The following is a 19,430-nucleotide window of genomic DNA, read 5'->3' as shown; positions in this document are numbered from 1 at the left end:
GAGGAAGACCTCGATCCCCTCCCCGATTTTTTTGCGGGGAGGGTGCGGATGTACACAGTTAGGAAAAGTCGACATGTAGCCCAGGGCGTGTAGTTACCAGATTCAAATTACATGTATAAGGACATATGTTAAAGAGAGGTTATTTTGGCAGTTGGGACCCGCTTAAGTGTCCGTTGCCGTTGTGGAGATTTGCATGAACTGATGATGATAATAATGATGACTGGACCGTCCGCCGGGACCTAAATAAGACAAAAACGTGGACATAGTAGAGTTGGGCAGAAAAGAGGTGGCCGTTAGTGGAGGTTCGAAGGTAACTTGACGGATGACGATGTATTCACTAATGCACTACTGATCAACGTTTTGTCCCTCGGCATTATTTTTTCCCTTTGATTTACCAGTAGTTTCCTTCTCAAATCCCTCTTATTCAAATATAATTTCTATGAGTTCTTACCTAGCTTATTTTTCACTGGATTCATACATGTGCAGGGTCGTATAGTAAACGGTAAGACGATGTTCGTTAAAAAAGTAGTTTTTATTTACAGCGGTGCATAGCGCTATTGGCGTAGAAAAATAAAAATCGTTAATAATTTAAATAAAATTTTAAGACGTAAAATATGTCCAACGTGTACAGAAAGTCAGCTACATACAAAAGTTACCTAACATAAAATTTTAGTCATTTACACTACACGAAAACTACACTATTAAAACTATTTGGAGGCAAAACTTATCTAGAGAGAACGAAGCTGCGATACGGTACTTCATTCTTTTTATAACGTTATTTGGCCGTCACTGAAGACGTTTTATATTAATTGTGTAGCATAACAGAAATAAAATCCAATCTGTGGAGAAAAATTAATGAAATCCTGGCTTCATTCTCAGATGAGTGAGCGGAATAATGAGTTAAGTATTGAGGGAGATAGTTCCTTCTGAAAACACTATTCTTTGTATTGCTGTGTGGGAATGCGAGGAAAGAACTCCTACAGTGATACAAACGTCTGTAAATGTTAGCACTTTTCAATGCATCGCCTAAAATTGCTTTGGTTAGCTTTCGCCCATTCCCTTTCAATTGTGGCAACAAAACTAATTTTTGAATGTTTTTTCAAATAACGATATCAATTTTGTTCAGGCGAATTTCTAAGTCCATGATGTAGACAATGATCTCTGCAAAGAACGTCCTGAAAGAGACGATGTTTACAGCTTCACCTATTTACATATATGAAATATAAAATGTCCTCGAATGTTGATGGAATGTTAGAGTTTAAAGACTGCACATCAGTCAAAGTTACTGTATTGCATTATCAACTTGCGTCTCATTGAAAAATAATGCCTTTAGAGCTTGATCATTAAAACATTTTCCACTGGTCTGTCCCGTAATTTCCGTCTCTAAAACAGTGTGTAGAACAACAACTGAACATATTTTCCTGTAACGTAGAGAGATTTAGAGACAACGTAATCTTTTTTGGGCTCTGTACGTAATATCTCAGCGTGTTTGATTCTTGGTTGAGTAGAGATGGATTGAATAAAAGTTATGATCCACTTCAGAACAACCCATTTTCAGCTAGGTTACAAAATAATGCACTCTCTTCCTGTGTAATTTGCCAAAGAGCATACCCTTATGTGAATGCCTGTCACCTCGCTGAAAAGACGTAGAGAGCCTGCAACACTGTAAAACCGGGTGAACAAATTGTACTCCATACCAATCTAAAGTCTAGATAGTTAAAGTTACATGTAAATTGCATTTAAAAGAATCCAAACTATTTTTGGACGCAAGGAACTGTTGCACTACCCCAGCCATGACCTAATGGCATTTACAAGAATCTAAATCTTACAATTTCAGAGGGAAACAGGCCTACAGATCTCAGCAGGTTAGCCTTCCTCCAGAACTGACTGTCAGGCCTTTTGCGAGTGTACCAAAGCCTGGCTATACCTCTGAACCTGTTATCAGAAAGTCTCCAATTTTAAATAACGTTGCAACTGAGAAGCTACCACAGCATAGCTGCCTTAATTCTTTTATAATCGTTATCCACAGCCGTCATGGTTTCCATTGCTGCAGCCAAAGCTTCTCCTATCCTGGTACAGTTCGAATCGATGTTAATCACCGCAGCTCTGGCTCTTCTTTGAGTCATTCCACGGGAAACCGCACGTTCAAATGCTGTCGGTTTAAGTTCGTTTATTTTGTCTTCATTTTCTCGAAGTTTGTTTAGAGCACCGGGAGACTGGATAAGAACCTTCTTGGATGCAGCACCAACCTAACATGGGAAAAGGAAGTTTGTAAATGAAAGTGAAAGGGGAGTGGGAGGGGTTAAGAGGGGTTTTCATATAAAAGTGACAAAAGTAGAACGTGTGTTGGAAAATCAGAACCTCCTGTTCCCGTGCCTTTTTCTTCCTGTTGCTGTACCTTCCTTACTATTTCCCACCTCTTGATGGTTTTCCGCTTCCAAAATATCACGAAACATTGTAATTTTTCTCTTTTCCCAGTTCTCCACCTCTTTAGGAATATCTCTTCTTTTTAGAGATTTCTCAACCCTTTTATCCCAGGTTTTTCCCCCTGCTTCCTCCACTAGAAGTATTGTGTCCAAAATGAAAACTTAAATGACCTCTCTTACCTCTGTGTGAAATGACTTCAGTACTCTCTGCACAGGGCCAGGCACACGATCTTTACACTCCTCCTTGACAATCAGCTTTATGTACCCACCATCCTCGTGTGCCTGAAAGGAGGAAAAGCAGATTTAAGAGTGGCATCGCCAGCCATTAGAGCTGATCAGGCTGTTGATAGACAAGCACATCATTCTTTTTTTCTTGGAAGGAATTATCACTGACGGAAATAACCCTCTCCTTCAAAAAAATGGGTACCCTGTACATGTGGTTACTGTTAATTTCAAATGAGCCTGATTATACTGTGCGATAACACCTGTAAAATCACTATTACAGCCACTAAATAATTCTCTGGTATCTAATATAAAATAGATACAAGGATAGATACTGACTGGTATTAAAATTCTTCTACCCCTCAACTACTGAAGTATGCAATGAAATACTGATTAACAAGTTTCCCAGATAGACAGAGCTTGCCAGACTCTTAGTAAGCCAGTTCTGTGCACTTTTTTGCTGCGGGAGCATTTAATCATTCTGAAACAATACAATCAATGATAACCTCCAGTGCATCTTCATCGTCATCTGTCCTTATAAGCTGCTTTAGGCCATCAATGCATTCTTCAAGACTGGCCTTAGCACTGCTCGTCACACCTGCTACACTGCAAGATCTCTTAAAATTGCTCATGGCATCCTTAAGCTCTGTACTTGTGTTCTGCACTGTTTCGATGGGTGTATTGCATTCAGCAAAGAACACATCAAACTGCAAGGAAGAAATCAAATAGTTTCACAGTCAACAAAGCTGCACTTCACCTTGGTAATCAACTTGAATTTACATATTGGCAAATGATAAGAAGGTAAGTAAACTATATTTAAACATGCTTCCCCATCAACTACTGTAAACTGCCGCTTATAAGCCCTGGGCTTAAACAACTTCATAAGGGTTTTTACAAAATCTCACATGGCTCAAGTCCAAACTTGAGTACATACAGTACATAACTGTACAAAGTACAATCAATGTCTATCCTGCAAATTCTCATACATCTTTGTCTTTCACAGTGTTGCCACTAACTTCTAAATCATCCATTATGAAGTCACAACTTATTGCAAGTAGTAAATTTAATTACCTCAGGGACTTTAGTAACAATAAGTGGTATGAACTCCTTTTTTTCTGTAATTTCCAAAGGACTTATGGTGACATAGTTTTTCTCCTCCATCTCTTCCTCATTCTTAGTAAACCTCCCTCCTTTTGCAGCAAACCTCTTTTTCTTCATCTTCTGTTGTAATAGGTGTCGTACCAGAGATTGAATTGCAGCATGGACACTGTTATCACTCTCTTTGGCTGACACTGTAACACTGAAACAAAACACACACCAGTTTAAATACGAGTCGCTAGTCTTGACCACAGTACTTGTCTTTGACATTTTCAAACAAAATTATGCAAAACAAGCAAATAAAACAATAGCTATAATAATAATAATAATAATAATAATAATAAAAAGCTATAATTTTACACTTAGTTTTCCATAATAACAGGAGGGAGAGTAAATGTATGCAATAATGGACATCTTTAGTATTTATTACTAATTAAATAGAATATGGTGTTCCATGTTCCTCTCCTTGGGGGTACTCCCTTATATGGGCTATATAGGTATGTAGCTGGTTAATTCGCACAGTGCCTGGCCCTTAATGAAACCCTTGGGATAGTAGTTGGACTGATTACCAACCTTCCAACAAAGCCATGTTGCAAAGCCACGCCCTCCAGTGCTCGCACTGACTCTAAATTGATCAGTTCTTCATCCTCATTGTTCTCCTCTCCACTATTTTGATATTTAAGCTGCAAAATTGAGGAAATTTATAACATAGCCAAACCTTCTCTGAGTGTTGAGGAGTGGCCCAGAATCATTCTTTAATGTAATGAAATAATAACTTGCCTACAATTTTCAAAGGACTTCCCAAAACAAATGTAACTATCCGATTTTCAGTCACACAACCCATGAGAGGTGGAGGTCTGTTATTTTTCTAGGGATGTCGGGTCAAAAGTAGCCTATGGGAATTGACAGCATGGAAATCTTTAGTGAACATTGCATAACTATAAAAACATTTGGTCATGTTATTGATTGGTTCACTTTTGACCTAACAGTGGTAGCAAAATGTTACAGGTGCATGTATGTGCCTGCAGCCAGTTGGAAAAAAAACTAGGTAACACAAAAACATGCATAAGAAATGCTAAAAGATTACAGTCATGAGCATTGTTTTTAACCAAAATATAAACCAGTTTCTTTATATACCTTATCCAATTTGTTACCCAAAAGCAAAATGGGTATCTGTTTAGAATCTTTAGTATCCTCCTGTAAATTTCCAGAATTAGCAGCGAACACCGCATTGTTGACAATGTCTTGCTTCCAAGTTCCTGCCATAGTTACAGAGTCAATATCATCCACATCAACAACAACTGCAAGAGATGTACACCAAATACGTATAAATATGTGTGCAGAAAAACCCAGTAAATACAGACACCAACTTAAGGGAACCACAAAAGTGTTGAACTTGCTATTATTGGGGTGTTGCTATTAAATGACCACAATAGTAAGACTAAAACAGATTAAGGACTATTTAACACAGTTTAAAAGCAATTGGATTATGTTTAATGCCTTAACTTTAACTAACAAAAATAAGGGGAAAAATATGTCTGAACTGTATGTCAGGACAAACAAAACTGTCCATAATAAGCAGGTGTCCATATTTAATGGGTGTCCCTTGAGTGGGATTCAATTGTATTGACTGCGTTTATATCTCGGCAAATTAGGCTCAAGGGAGAGGGAGGAGGAACAGGGATAATTGTGGGTGAAGTGTCTTGTTAATTTGAATAGGAAGGGCCCATATTATTACTAATTTGCTAATTTGAATAGGAATACCTGGCCCATATTATTACTAATAAATTACCAAAAAAAAGGAAGTCTTCTTGTCATTTTCATATTGGGCTTAATATATTAAATCATATAGTGATAACGTGTGTCTGCTTAAAACATTTTAACTGAAGGCCCTTTTAAATAATTAAAAGACATTTTCCCCTACCCTTTTATCTCTCTCAACATGTGAAATCTCTACCCTTTTATATACCTGAAGCTTGAAAAAGGTTCCTCTATAGGGCAGAGCCTCCTTGTATAGGCCATTATAGGGAGTAACCGCCCCTGTCCACTCCCAGGGCCTTGACATCAACATACACTACTACCAATTTGAAAGTTAATTCTTACCAATAGCAGCATCCACATCTTTGTAATAACTTCTTCTCAAGTCCATTTCCTCTCGACCTGGAAGATCCCATAATGCCACAGACACAATAGTCTCGTAAGGGATGTTGACATGCTTCACAACATTCCCAATACTCACAGAAGCACTGGGCTGATAACTGTAGTCAAACTGATTCTTGGTGTAGCGTAAAAATATGCTGGATTTTCCCACTTCGGGGTCACCTTAAAGTAAGTCAAAAATTAAAAATCATTTCAGACAGGGAGAAAAATGAATGGAAGAGGCAAAATTGTTGACTGATCAGCTTATTTAAGAACTGACATCAGCAGCTATGAAGGAGGTAGTCATTTTGAGAAAAATTGTTTTAAATGTGAAGCTGAAAAGCTTCCAACACGTATCAATTCTCAAATATCATGGGTATGCCCCTACACTATAGCTTCCTTAGCAGGTCTTAGTATATAGCTTGATGTGAAACAAGTCTTGCATTCTATGTGCATCTCAAAAGAGAAATTGGAAAATTATGAGGGTGGTCTACCACGTGTTAGATAAAAGGGGGTCACAATTTTATGCCTTCAATGAGCAGATCTTTACAAGACAATTTTTGTGGCAAAAATGCATAGAAATCTCTCAAATATTCACAAAGTTATGACATTGTGTGCCAAATGGCACACTTAGGGAGTAAAGGGTTAAACCAATCCTAAACTGTCAAATTTATCAGGGTTAACCACAGGGTTTGCATGTATGCTATATTAATAATACCGTAGTATATGGATTATGGATCACATCTCAGTCTAGGGCATGCTCTCTCCTGCATTGCATTGCATGTCCTGCATGCTGCGTATGACAGGTAATTTGTTTTCAGGTATATACTGGAACACTACCTCCCTCCCCCATCCCTCTGGCTGCTCCCAATTTGTCAGGCAGAACAAAGCCAATGCCAGATAATTGCACAGCTAGCCCTTGCCATTTGGAATTTTTATTTCCCAATGTGCAGTATCAGAAATTATCCATACTCTGCCCACAGAAGTGATTAGAATTTCCTGGGGGGGTGGGGGGTTCTCTACGACCAAAAAATTTAAAGAAATGTATCAAGTTTAATTGGAATTTTCAGAGGGGTAGGGGGTCTTGCAAAAAATCCCTTCCGTGGGGGAGGTATGGATATTTTCTAGAACTAAACAATGTTACCTCAGAGCCTTGATTTCTTATTCATTTGCCAGAATAAGAAAGTCCTACACTAGCTGAAAATATTTTTGTCCCGAGGTCTTAAAGTTACTATTTGCTAGACCTGATTACAAACTAGCCAAACAGATTGCCACAGTTAAGAAACAATATTGCAGTCTATGCTTATTTACATTTAGATAATTCACAAATTACTGTTTTTGCATCTCATTCTGCAATATTCTCTCTAAGACTATTATGATTGACAAGTCTGAAACCAGGATTAGAAATCTTAATTATTATGAAATATAAGGACCAATCTTTAGTTCACTGCCAAAACCATGGACGCGAGAAAATAAAAACAAATCCTATGAAACCAGGCACTTGTCTGAATGCTACAAGGACAGAAGAAGAAGCCTATGCTAGTTGTCACACAGTGTGATACGTATGGATTGTGAGCAATGGAGAGTTCGAATTCTCTCGTTGTGATCCCAAGGAAGTTAACAGTTTTCCCACCCATGGGCTTGTTCTGTTTAAACTGGTGGTAGAAGACGCGACCAGTACAGCTAAATTTAATTTTAAGAAAACGTATTTTAATTTTTTCCGGGAAAGGATCTGTATAAGTTTGGGAAATCATTAAAACGCAGTTAAGCTTAAAATGTTTGACTACTGAATCTCATATCATAAAACAAATAAGTATTATTAAGACTTCTAAATATGTAAACTTGTTAGCCATTAAAACTGAGACTTTCAGCTTTCCATTAGCGTACCTAACCTCTGCTTTTCGAACTAAGGCTTTGGTTCTTTACGGTATTCAGAGAGACAATTAAATCGAACTTGAATGCAACTTTGAACAAATAGCTTTGTATCGTTGGTAAATAGTCGTTCGCTCATTCGAAAAATTGCCGACTTAAATTTGTATTTTCCTTAAGAAGAAAGCAGCGAACTTTAAAAACCAACGTCAAAGAATAAACTTGCTGTTGACTTAAAAAAATAACATTATGAAACTCTAGTAACAGAATTTCTCCGGCTCATAATTTATTGAACAGCGCGCAGCGGCCATGTCCGGTGGTGAATCGAACTTGAGAAACTTACCAACAAGAACGACCTTAAACGTTGGTATTTCATGTTGAACGACTTCCCCTGTAATAAAATAATAACATTCAATAAGGTTACTGCCTCACTGAGCAAAACGAGACCAAGAAAGAAGCTCACCTCTGCTGCAACTACCAGCTGAACCCATGTTCCATCCGCTACATATCGCTAACTTCGCGAATACACGCGCGGGCGCGCTATATAATATCACCATGGCAACCAGTGATTTGTTAAAGTTTTCAAACGTGAATGACGTAGTTACCGTAAGTACACAGGAAAAAGGAAAAAGGAAAAAGTTGATCGATTGGCTTTTCACAATCACCAAGGCCCCTAAGCGAGAAGGGCTTACTCCTTTTGAGGATAAGTTTAACAGTGTAGTTGATCATTTATACTAGCCTCTTCTAGGCGTTCATCTTAGTTAGTTGGGGCGCAGCGCGAAAAACGGCGTGCGAAAAATTAAAAAGCGCACCTTCTTTCGCTCTGCGCCTCAACTAACTGAACGCCTGGAAGAGGCTACATTTATACGGGTTCTGCGTCAAAATTCTGTTCCTGTTTGCTTTTTATTTTTTTTGGGGGTCGCACGAAAAAAAAAAGATATGATTCAAATAAATACCGTGAGAAAAACTGAGTAACTTTGGTGCCTCAATTTTCGCTCCTCCTTTCTATTTCAGAAATACAAGACTTTCAAAGGAGCCAAATACGTCACCAAAGCAGGAAATATATTTTAATAAAATTGCTATAAATAGCTATCATTATAATTATCAGACTACAACGAGGTAAGCTATGAAGAATAGTGACCACTTTAGTCCGGCGAGAGAAAATGAGTACAATTAATTATTGCACTTTGTAACCGTACTGTACTCGACTACTTGTTCTCACAATTCGTTTCGCTGATCTTTTCCTAGTGCTAGGAAAATTCATCTCATTATCTTCAGATTCAAAAGACTGTACATACGTAGCCTTTTTCAGTTCAATTAGCACAGGAAACTCATTTTTCCTGCATCAAATCCTCGACTTCATTATGAGGCGGCACGGTGGGCAAAAAAGCCTGGAACGAGCGTGAGCATGGCGGCGTTAAAGGTTGCTTGCGTTTTGGAGGGAAAGGAACACTGTATCCTATGTTCACCCTGTTAAAATTCTTCTATTTCTTCTTTTTTTTTTCGGGGAAATTCACCCTTCTCTTGATCATTTTCGTCAACCAAAATTCACATTCACTTCATAAGGCATTGAATTCCTACAATGAGGTATTGTTGATCATCTTGGATATCGATTGTGCAAAGGACACTTCTGAGGATTGCACGTGCCCCGAATCGACGAGCGAAATGAGACAAAACAAAAAACAAAAAAACATGGCTGCAAGAAAACAGGTGGGTGGGGTAAGATCTTCCTGCCCAATCTGGTGTTCAATTTTCGCACGAATAAAATAGAAAACTGGGTTCTTCTGACACTGTTAGTAATTGCGTGGGTGAAAAATATTACGAATAACATTGTGCTCTTCCAAGAAGCTGCTGACGTTGGAAAGAAACTTAACAAATCGTGCTGGAGGAAAACCATGTCATATGCTTTGAAATGTACCATTATCACTTGGTAATGTATCATTTTTGCAAAATGCCAAAATGCCATGGCATGGCACTGCTATGGGTACTAAAGATGGCTCCATCGTTAGCTTCCATGCGAAAATTTCCGCCGACCTTTCACAATTAACCGGTGTTGAATTGTATTGTCGCATTGTATTCCCTTTCACTTTTTTATAAATTGACGCCCCTCGGGAGAGGGAGAAGAGAAAGCCCGTTCACTGCAGTTAGTTACACAAGCAATCACTAAAATACCGTTCCGCAAGGCAATTACAAATGATTTTTTTCTCAGTACTGACTCGTTGAGTTGTAAACATATCCAATCAAGCTTCGGACATCTTCATTCTTCATGCAAATGGCTGAGATAAATTTTACTGACAAGAGGACTCCCCAAAACAGTTTCAACTAAAAGTAAGCCCATGGATCATTGCCATCTCATCAAACCAGCACTTTTCTTGAGAGGACTAAAGAGAATAAAGAGAACAAGAACGACAAACCAATATTTCCCCACACTTTATTTAAGTGACTGCAAAGCTACATTTTTTGTGTGTGCAATAAATTGCTTTTCCACGCTGTGCCCACTATTAACTACGAGAGCTCTCATCTTTAAAATTTCTTTCCCATAATGGTATTTTCTACTTCATTATGTGGAGCTGCGTGCTGTCACTGAAAATAGAAAAAAAAAAGGTTGTAAGATATTTTGTATTAAAACGGTTGTATCTATCGTTTCCCTACTCTGATCTTGCTTTTCAATTTTCCTGAGGACCGACAACGCTATGTTATAGCAACACCTTCTCTTTTGACTCCGTTACTTTGAAAGTTAAGACACCAACAGATGACGCAAAACGTCCGTGGAAAAAGAAAATAATTTTAAAACAATTATTGGACGAGCTTGAGCAAAATGTCGTGATTTAACAGTGGCAAATAATTGATCTGCAAGACACTGACAAATCTGAGTTTGCGATAAGCGATTTCAATAATTGTTTTATCGTTCGATCACCAAGTTTATTTTCATATTTAAAAAACTCTTGACCAGCTCAGGAACGTGGTTACAATTACGCATGAGCAGAACATTATTTGCCGCAAAACTCATTTAGACAATGCTATGCATAAGTAGACCATTATTTGTGGGTAGTTATTTGCAGGTCATGTGGTGGGCTTTCGGCCAATGAAAAGGAAGAAAAAGCGCAACTAATGATAATGTACTTATTTTTCAGTCAAAATGGTTGACTTTAACCGAATTGAAATAACAGCCGTTTGTTGAATTAAAGACTTGTTCACCAGTCGGTAAGTTTTCTTAGTCAAAACCTCTCTCGCGGATGATGCCTTGTGTATATGATACTTGCAAAACTCGAGAAAGTACGCCAATAGAGCACCCGTGAAAATGAAATTGATGAACTAAATATTAAACCCAACATGACTGACGCAATCAGTTACTTCGACTTCTAATACAAACGTAACGAGACAAATAATCAATTCAGTCTGACATACTTAGCAACAAATGAACAATTTATCTCAAAAAAAAAGTAGAACGCTACTACTTATCAATTGGTTTTCCTTTCAAAGTTCCTGTGAAACACATAATACAAGAGAGAATTTTTCCAGGTACTTATAAATATAAATGATGTTATTGAGATGTATGTATGTGTAATCAAATGGTGACGAGTGAAATTAGGAAATTATTTCTAATTTCACGAGAAAACCGTTTGATTACCTTTTAATATCGTGGGTGACAAATTACGCTCACAGCCGTAACCTTTTTTACTGGTTTATTCTTTCGAAAACCGAGAACATTAAGAAGAATATAGCAGAATATAGTTTTAGTTTCAAGCATACATTATTGCTTAAGTAAGTTCGTAATTTTCTGAGTTTCTTCTCAAAAAATACCTTTCGAATCCTTCGTGCTTGTTCATAATGTTTCAAAATTAAGGCAACTGTCAAATCTTTCTTCAATGATTGGCTCTAATTCGTCATGAACTGATGAATGAAATGACGACGGCGCCCGTTGAAATGAGCTGAAACTAACATTTTGCACGAGGCCATATAAAGTTTTGACAGTTTGTTTTGAAATGAAATTATCACTAAAAATTTACTTTATGGTCTAAGAAATCTTGCCTAAATGGAAGTCAAGAGAAAATGCACAAAGTTAAAAAACTTCAGAGCTGGCAAGGAGTATGGTTGTGGAAAAATTATACATTACGGCCTTGTTGTGCACGAAGCGTTAGCCTGCCCGGCATGTCCTTGGTTTATCACCACATTACAGTTGTGGAAATTGTAGATGTGGCCAGTGCTCACCGCTGCAGTGGACTGGATCAGCGGGTGAAGGGGAACTCGACTGGTTGTCTGGTTAAAGTGGATTTCTTTGCCATCAATGATGTTAGACAGTTGTCGCTGCTCGTCTTCGTTCCCGGAGTCGTAGGCTTCAACTTCTTTGTTCTTGTCGATGCAAATTCAATTGAATTGTTTCCAGCATGAGAAGCCATCCAGGAAACACAACAGCGTCCTCACAAGAGTTCATTACTTGTCGTACCACACTTCATTATTTGAATTGGTGATTAAAGCGTTAGTCTTGAACGCATGGTCAAAGTTGAACATAACACTCCAGTACAGTTCCTTTGGATTCACCTTTGCTGCCTCTGTTCGCGGTTTGTGGAAAAACAACAACAATACCATGGTTCAAGCAACAAATAAAAGCGATTAGACTCTAACTAACTTAGCATAGTTGTAAAGTATGATCAGCAGTGTTGCTGAACTATGTGGAATGAAACTTGTAAACGACTACTAGCAAGGTTGAGAGAACTGACTGGAATTTTCTTCAAATATGAATTAATGCTCTCTTTCTGTCAAAGTAATTGCAAGCGAGGAGAGAGTTTTCCCCTTTCATCGTTTGGGAGAAAATGTAAATGGTCGTGCTTGAAAAGGAACGGCGATAACGCGGATAAAACTTTAGTAACTCGGTATTTTATGATCAACTTTACTTATCATGATTCAGTCTTCGGTGTCACCTAAGAATAAATGTTCATTGTGACCTCAAAACTTAGACAGCGTGAAGGCAATATCGAACCACTAAAAGGCTAAAGTTGAAAAGCTAGGGGAACTCAAGGAAAAGTTAACAACTAATTGTAGTTCAAAAGGAATTCACTCAAGAGAGAAAGAGGAAACATAAACGTGCCTGAAGAAAGCATATCGATGAAGATGTTCTCGTTCTTGCAATGCAACGGCGACCGACGCTAAACTGAGTGTGTCATTTTACACCTCTTTATATGCCTACATTAAAATTCATTCCAGCTATGAGAATGTGTTTTGCACAAAGGAATGCATTACATGTTGCGATTGTGTGCTTTGAATATACAGCATATACTGCGAGAAAAGAGAAACTTGTCAGAAGCTCGCACCTGAAAAGAATTTTATTCGGGTTTATTGCCAAGAGGGAGTAGTTTAACAGTAAAGCTGTTTTATTATGCATGGGCGTCGGAAAGCGAAGATATAGTCTTCATTACAAATACGCACGGGTGCCCGATCTCATCCAATAAAAAATTCGGATTCCTTTTGTAGTTAATTTTAGTCTCTGTCCATAAATACGAAAAATAACTTGGCAAGGGTCGAAAATTTGATTTCGCTCTATGGTAGATAGGCTAGGGCATGACAAAAACTACTGGATAGTTTTTTTTGGCAAAATATCCTTTTATTTTAAAGAAAAATGCAAATTACCAAATTCCGTTAAAATCATCATTTGACGCACCATTTTATGAAACAAGTTTGAGAGCCTCGCATACAAAACCACATTGTTCTTTCGTCTTTAAACACTCAAATATTTTTGTGCAACGTTTAAATGTGTACTGGGTTGATTTTGGGAAATGTAGCGTTGCTTTTTGGGTGCAAAATAATTAAATTTCGAAGACATGTATTCATTCAGTTAAAAGTACTTCGCGAATATAATTGATTTTCACCATGTGCGAAACCTTCAAATGGATTAAGCTTCGGTGGTTGAATTGTAGAAGAATGGTCAATTCAAGACAATCATGATAGACGTGTGTTTGAATTATCATTCCTCACCTTCAATTTTAGACTTTTATCTCCATCGCCCTTTCCATAACAAAGTTTTTAAATATTGGGTGGCCGTTTAATTGGGGTAAAGACAATAGAAAATGAAAATAGTGTTGATCTGCGCGCTCGGGATTACCTGCTGTGTCCCGCAAGAAAATAGCGTTGTTTTTCCATGTAATAAATCCTTTATTGACCAAGCGTGTTCGGTCAAGATGGCTGGATACTGGCCTTGTTCAAAAAACAGCAAGAACTTGGCCAATATGTAGCCATCTTGACATCACACTTGGTCAGTAACACTACATGTATGACTCGTGTTTCATATTGTATATTTAGAGCGTTTTATTTTGCTTATTTTAGTGCGCACGTCGAAGATTTCAGGTACAACATCCTTTCCAGTCTTTCCCAGATATTAAACCAAGCATTTTTTTTTTTAAGGCAATATTTTTGTTAACCTCACCACAATATCGAGACAGTAGGTCCATTACGCTCGCTCCTCCAAACAGGTATTTTAAAGCCTTCAAAAACCTTTAACGGCCCAGGGGCCCGTTTCTCGAAGGTCCCAAAAAGTTTTCGCACCTGAAAAGCCGTAGCAAAATCTCAAAACTTATGACTACATAGCTGTTTTATGCACATATTCTTAATATGAACAGAGGTTCCCTTCAAACAAGAAGTTTCAGGCGTATACACCTCTCTGTCTTTAAATACCGTTTAACTAAAAATGGCTTTGCCGGCCCGAAAAGTATCCGGGACTTTCGAGAAACGAGCCCAAGTGGTATTATCTGAATTTTACGGTATGCAGCGCGCGCACAACTACATAACGTAATTCGCGGCCCTCTTTCAGCGAGGCTCCGTCTCTAACATTTGTTATTGGTTAAATCTCAGTTCTGGTTAGGTATCACCAGTGTCGTAGAACATTTAAGTTAACCGAGACTTTAAATGTTTTCAGTATATCAGAAGAAAAAAATTGACGGAAAACAGGAGCCATAATCGGGGACGGAGACCGTAAGCGCGCGCCATTTCTAGTATTGGGGTTGTACCCATGATATGGGACAATAATTCTATTTTTAGAACAAATTGCGCCATCGCCTGATGCACACGCGCGTACATGCTGCGAGGATTTTTGCGGATGTCGCGCGGGGGAAATGGCGTCCGAAATTCCCGAAATTTTGTCATGTTTTTGGCCCACAACTCAACGCGTTTACATCCGTTGGAATTTTGCTTAAGTATTTTCGTCGTAAGCTGCTCTAGTTTGAGTGAAGTATCGAATTTAGGTATGTTCCGCTTTAAGCTTAGATATGATATCGCTGACCAAGTTGTGTTCCGACGGATGCTTCTTTTACATGAGCTGCACATCACTCCACTCTAAGTTTCACATATCTTGAAGATTAACAACTCTTCCAAACCACAGCAAAAAACTAGTTGGGTATATTTGGATATAGCAGCGTTTCAGGACTCCAAAGTTTCCCTCCTCTTGCCACAGGCTTGCGAGGATTTCGCCAGAGTCTATCTCGACCGAAAAGTAAAACAAAAAAAAAATAATTGCAAGTTTGAGTTTCGCCTGAATTGTAAGCAACGCTTGATGTTTTATCAAGGCCCAATAAGCGACAAGAAAGTTTATGTCTGTAGATGCTGCTCAGTTTTGTTTGTGTAAAAATAATTGTCTGTTGTCGATGAATAAGAGCGCCCGCCGATGCGTGTTTTGTACAGTCAGTAAAACATGACAAATTGGACTTCCCCACTTTTGTGAAAACGTACATCGAACTCATATAATATCTCTAGTTTTTAAATATGTTTAAGGTTGATAAATATTTGAGAACATGTTAAAAGCTTAGCTGAAAATATGTGAATACAGCAGAAATAATCAGCAAAATTACGACGACGCTTTCTTTAATCAACTCGAATAACGATTTTGATTTTTTTTTGGTTGAGTTATCAAAACTCCTTGTTTCTTTTATTTTCGCCGCGTAAAATTTCACTATGTTATAGAAACACACATGATATTAGTAGCCTTTTGGCGTTCGTGAAAACTGTTGCAGCATCTCGGCACAAAAGACCACGAAATAAATCTTTGTCAAGGTTTGTTGACAATTGAAAATACCGACTCGGACTTGAAAGAGCGCGCGCTGCACTATGCAAATGAGTTACTGAATGTACGCGTCAGACTTTCCTTTCAAACACTTTTGCAAACTCGCCAAACAAACAGAAACCATAAGAAACTATCAAAAACAGGGTTTGGTGATGATTAAGCATTTTTTGGGAAACTCACAAATCAACTCGATACCAGAGTAAAGAGTTTTCTTACATAACTTTTCTTCACAGAACAAACGAAAAACTTACGCGTACAACTAGCGCGAGCAGATATTATTCATTCACAGCGCGAAAAAAAAAAATAAAAACTCACCTTTTCCATTAGCTCAGAGCATAAAACTACATATAAGAGTCCTGGTTCTTATTCCCTGCCTTATTCCCTGCCATCGCTACGAAAAATCTGCAAGAGAATCTCGCAGCTCTCACCATTTGATCACTCAACGTGACAACATCCACGCGAGAGCCCCCGACACGTGCGCGGATCCGCGCGGATATATGACGTAAGGATGGCGCAATTTGTTCTAAAAATAGAAAAATTGTCCCATATCACAGGTGCGCGCGGATCCCAAGGCTTACGGTCTCCGTCCCCGATTATGGCTCCTGCGGAAAATTATATGCACATGGAGAATTTGGCGCGCGCGCCATGTTCGCAGTTTACAGGCACACCATTGAATTTCAAATTTGAATGTTCTGTTTTCAAAACAATAAGGCATTATTTGCATTGTGCTGTTGCACTCCCTTCCTTTTCTTTTTTTTTTAAAAAAACAGTTGCATGTCTAGTCATGCGTGCAAACAGGAGCGAATAAATTGAATTCATTCTTGTTTTCCCGTCTCAGCTATTTCGAATTCAAACAATTTTCCAATATCGATGACTCTCCTATCAAAATAACCGCAAGATTTTTCGGCTGCATTTCTAGAATTTTTGTTAACAAGTTTCTTGTACTCGGATGGACTTTTCAACTTATTATAATCTACAATCTATAATAAACCAACCTCTTTGTTTGAGACAACTGAATTTCAGACAATAAACATGTTTCACACCAGCTGAGTCCGCCAAAAAGAGAGTTCGGAATATACACTAAACAAATGCTGCCACTTGAATTCTTATGCTTTTCTCAGTTATAATCACTTTGGGAATGTTAAACCCGACTTGTTATCTCAACTAAACTTACATCAGAAAATCATAGTCCGAAAGAAGCTCGAGAACGTTCGAAGCACTTTTGTATATATGTATGTATGTTTCCGTTCGCATGACTGACTTTAATTCTTTGGATCAATAAACACAGCTTACATGGAGCCCTTTCATTGATACCAACCTGATCATAATTCGTTGGAGTCAGAAGGCGCGAAGCTCAGTAGAGAAAACACTTGTTCTTAGAGTGGTGCGGAATTTTTTTTCTTTCCGTTGGGTTAGTTTTACTGCTTTGCATTTTGCAAACTTGGAAGAAACTAACATCTCAACTTATTTTACTCTGAGGTAAGCCCATTGTTTGCTAGGTGCAAAAATGTCAAATCATCAAATCAGTGTGCTCTGCATTAATCTTCACTCAGTTTGTCTTCTCATCCTATAATTCGCTAATTTATAAAAGCTACTTCAAGGAGGCAAAGACGCAACTTGAATTTTTGCTAGATAGCTAGATTTTATTCAGTATTTTTGTTGACCTTCGCAGCAAGGGTTAAGTTTAGTCCCTAAATAATCATTGGCTCGTAATTTTGAGCCGTTGCTTAGTATTTTTTCTTTTCCACTTAAAAGAGTTTCAGTTTTCTTAATCTTTGCTCCCGCTGATATTGATTCGAAGAAAATTCTCCTGGATAAAAGTTCGAGATATTTTGTTCTGTTTAGATAGATGTCGACAATTTTTGCAAAACTTTTAAACCGTTCTTGTTTCCCGCTAATTTTGGCGGCCAAGCAAAGACTGCATGAATTAACTTTTCCCGTTGTTTGATATACATTGTGTTGTTACTCACGTCCAAGATTTTATTTTTGTTTATAATACGTTCATTTAGTACTGTTTAAAACCATCAAAACGTTTACTGAAAAAAATTCTGAGCTGAACTATTAGCGGCTTGTTTTGATTTTCCCATTGTCGCATTACAAACATATGAAACCCTTACGTTAATTTTGATACCTTTTTATGGGACGTTTGCTAAAATTTAGTCTCTCTGGAAAATGACTCCGCCACGCTTCTTTCACTCCAACTCAAAATATTAACTCCGTTGTCTGATTGCCACAGAGACGTCTTTTTATGTTAGTTTTCTGTTCTTGGTTGACGATTTACTTCAGTTCTCATCACCTGCATGCTTGACAAATTATCGATATTTTTAGGAGAAATTAGGTGGTCATCGGTCTATAAAACGCGTATTAACCGAAAATATGGTATTCCATAGTATTTAAATGGAAAGTATTCAAGACTTGATCGTTAACTGGTATAGGAATCTTTAATGTTGACAAAACTGTTGGTTGTAATTTTGTTGAAAACTACATGGAGCAAGACTCAGCGATGCGCAAAAATTCAAAATGAGATTCATTGTTCTTATAGGCCTATTATTGGCCTATTGTTCAGAAGTTTGTCAATTATGGAAACAAGATAATTATGCAACTTTTTTACGCGGGATATAATTTATGATGGAAGCGCAAAGAGCAGGGATTCAAGGGAGATCATTCTACAAACTAATGATTCCACAGTTTTATTTCAAGAAAGGCTGGTATATGATTCCACTAAGCTAGGTTTGGACAAAATTAATTGACGATTAGTCATCGGATCGGACAACAGTAACAAGGTGACAGGGCATCGAATCGACTGAACTTCGAAGTTAGTTAGAAATTTAATTCGACGTTGTTCAAGTTGCGTTCGTTTATTGAAAATAATGGTTTTTTTATGCATTATCATTTTAAAGACGCAATGGACTTTACCAGTATTTGGACCAGATGCAATTAAGAATGATCTAAAAGGGAAACACTCGATAAATCAACACTCATTAACATAAAAGGTTATTACATGATTTTACGGTTCAAAAGTTGTTGTTTTGTTAACAGAGGGTGAGTCATTTCCATAAAACCACTACAATTGAAACGGAAAGAAACGGAAGGAAATGGAATTTTAAAAGTTTTTAACACATTACCGTTACGACATGAGTCGTATCTTCATATAATAGATTTGTCAGTTATGATAGTTTATTGACTGACACACAAAAACTGTTTACATGTATAAATCATGACCCAAGCTGGGCCAATTACGAACGCAAAGTTTGCTTTATAAGGTTGAAAGGTCTGCTTGTAAAACCAGCCCTTAATGGAAATTAATCAACGTGAAGCTAAAACTGACTGCAAAACAAACAAAGGGGTTCATTTAGAAGACTGGGTCGAGAGAGGCCCCTCCCAATGCCCGGCGAAACAAACTAGCTTTGCGTAACAATCACAACCTGTGACACGTCACAACATTATAGATGCATTTTTAAATCCACAGATATAAACAAAGCAATCAATAATTCCAACAAAAAAGAATGATTATAACGAAAGCGTATGTAAGAGCTTACCTCAAGGTGAAGCATATTTCGCACTTTTCGCCTTATTTTGGTTAAGTCAGTTTATCAGAAATAAGAGTGTTGAGGTTGAAAAATGAA

General features: G+C 37.8%; 2 protein-coding genes across 2 annotated transcripts in view; one reads left to right on the top strand and one right to left on the bottom strand.

Moving 5' to 3' along the window:
• Positions 1-513: 513 nt before the first annotated feature.
• LOC110044400 (uncharacterized) lies at positions 514-8,326 on the bottom strand. The gene is made up of 9 exons (XM_089283309.1): positions 8,218-8,326; positions 8,098-8,145; positions 5,850-6,068; positions 4,884-5,047; positions 4,320-4,429; positions 3,720-3,948; positions 3,155-3,355; positions 2,607-2,708; positions 514-2,249 (listed from the first exon to the last, which is right to left on the bottom strand). The coding sequence occupies exons 1-9, from the start codon at positions 8,309-8,311 to the stop codon at positions 1,983-1,985; spliced, it is 1,434 nt and encodes a 477-aa protein (XP_089139435.1). The 5' UTR covers positions 8,312-8,326; the 3' UTR covers positions 514-1,982.
• An 8,772-nt stretch (positions 8,327-17,098) lies between these two features.
• LOC110044425 (uncharacterized) overlaps positions 17,099-19,430 on the top strand; it is a 30,197-nt gene continuing 27,865 nt past the window's right edge. Inside the window, exon 1 of the mRNA XM_089277562.1 lies at positions 17,099-17,283. The gene's annotated coding sequence lies outside the window, so the exon portion shown is untranslated. The remainder of the gene's footprint in view (positions 17,284-19,430) is intronic.

This window comes from Orbicella faveolata, unplaced genomic scaffold (genome assembly GCF_042242905.1).
Source record: "Orbicella faveolata isolate gen_17 unplaced genomic scaffold, um_ofav_v1 contig_12, whole genome shotgun sequence".
In the NCBI taxonomy this organism is placed as follows: domain Eukaryota; kingdom Metazoa; phylum Cnidaria; class Anthozoa; order Scleractinia; family Merulinidae; genus Orbicella; species Orbicella faveolata.
Note: the sequence above shows the minus strand (reverse complement) of the source record. Positions and strands in the feature narration are given on the sequence as shown.

Excerpts from the sequence above, each read along its gene's own strand:
- LOC110044400 (XM_089283309.1), bottom strand. The coding sequence starts at position 8,311 with ATGGTGATATTATATAGCGCGCCCGCGCGTGTATTCGCGAAGTTAGCG. Across the intron at positions 4,430-4,883 it reads TGGGTAACAAATTGGATAAG|CTTAAATATCAAAATAGTGG; the intron begins GTATATAAAGAA and ends TCAATTTTGCAG. Across the intron at positions 3,949-4,319 it reads CAACATGGCTTTGTTGGAAG|TGTTACAGTGTCAGCCAAAG; the intron begins GTTGGTAATCAG and ends GTTTTGTTTCAG.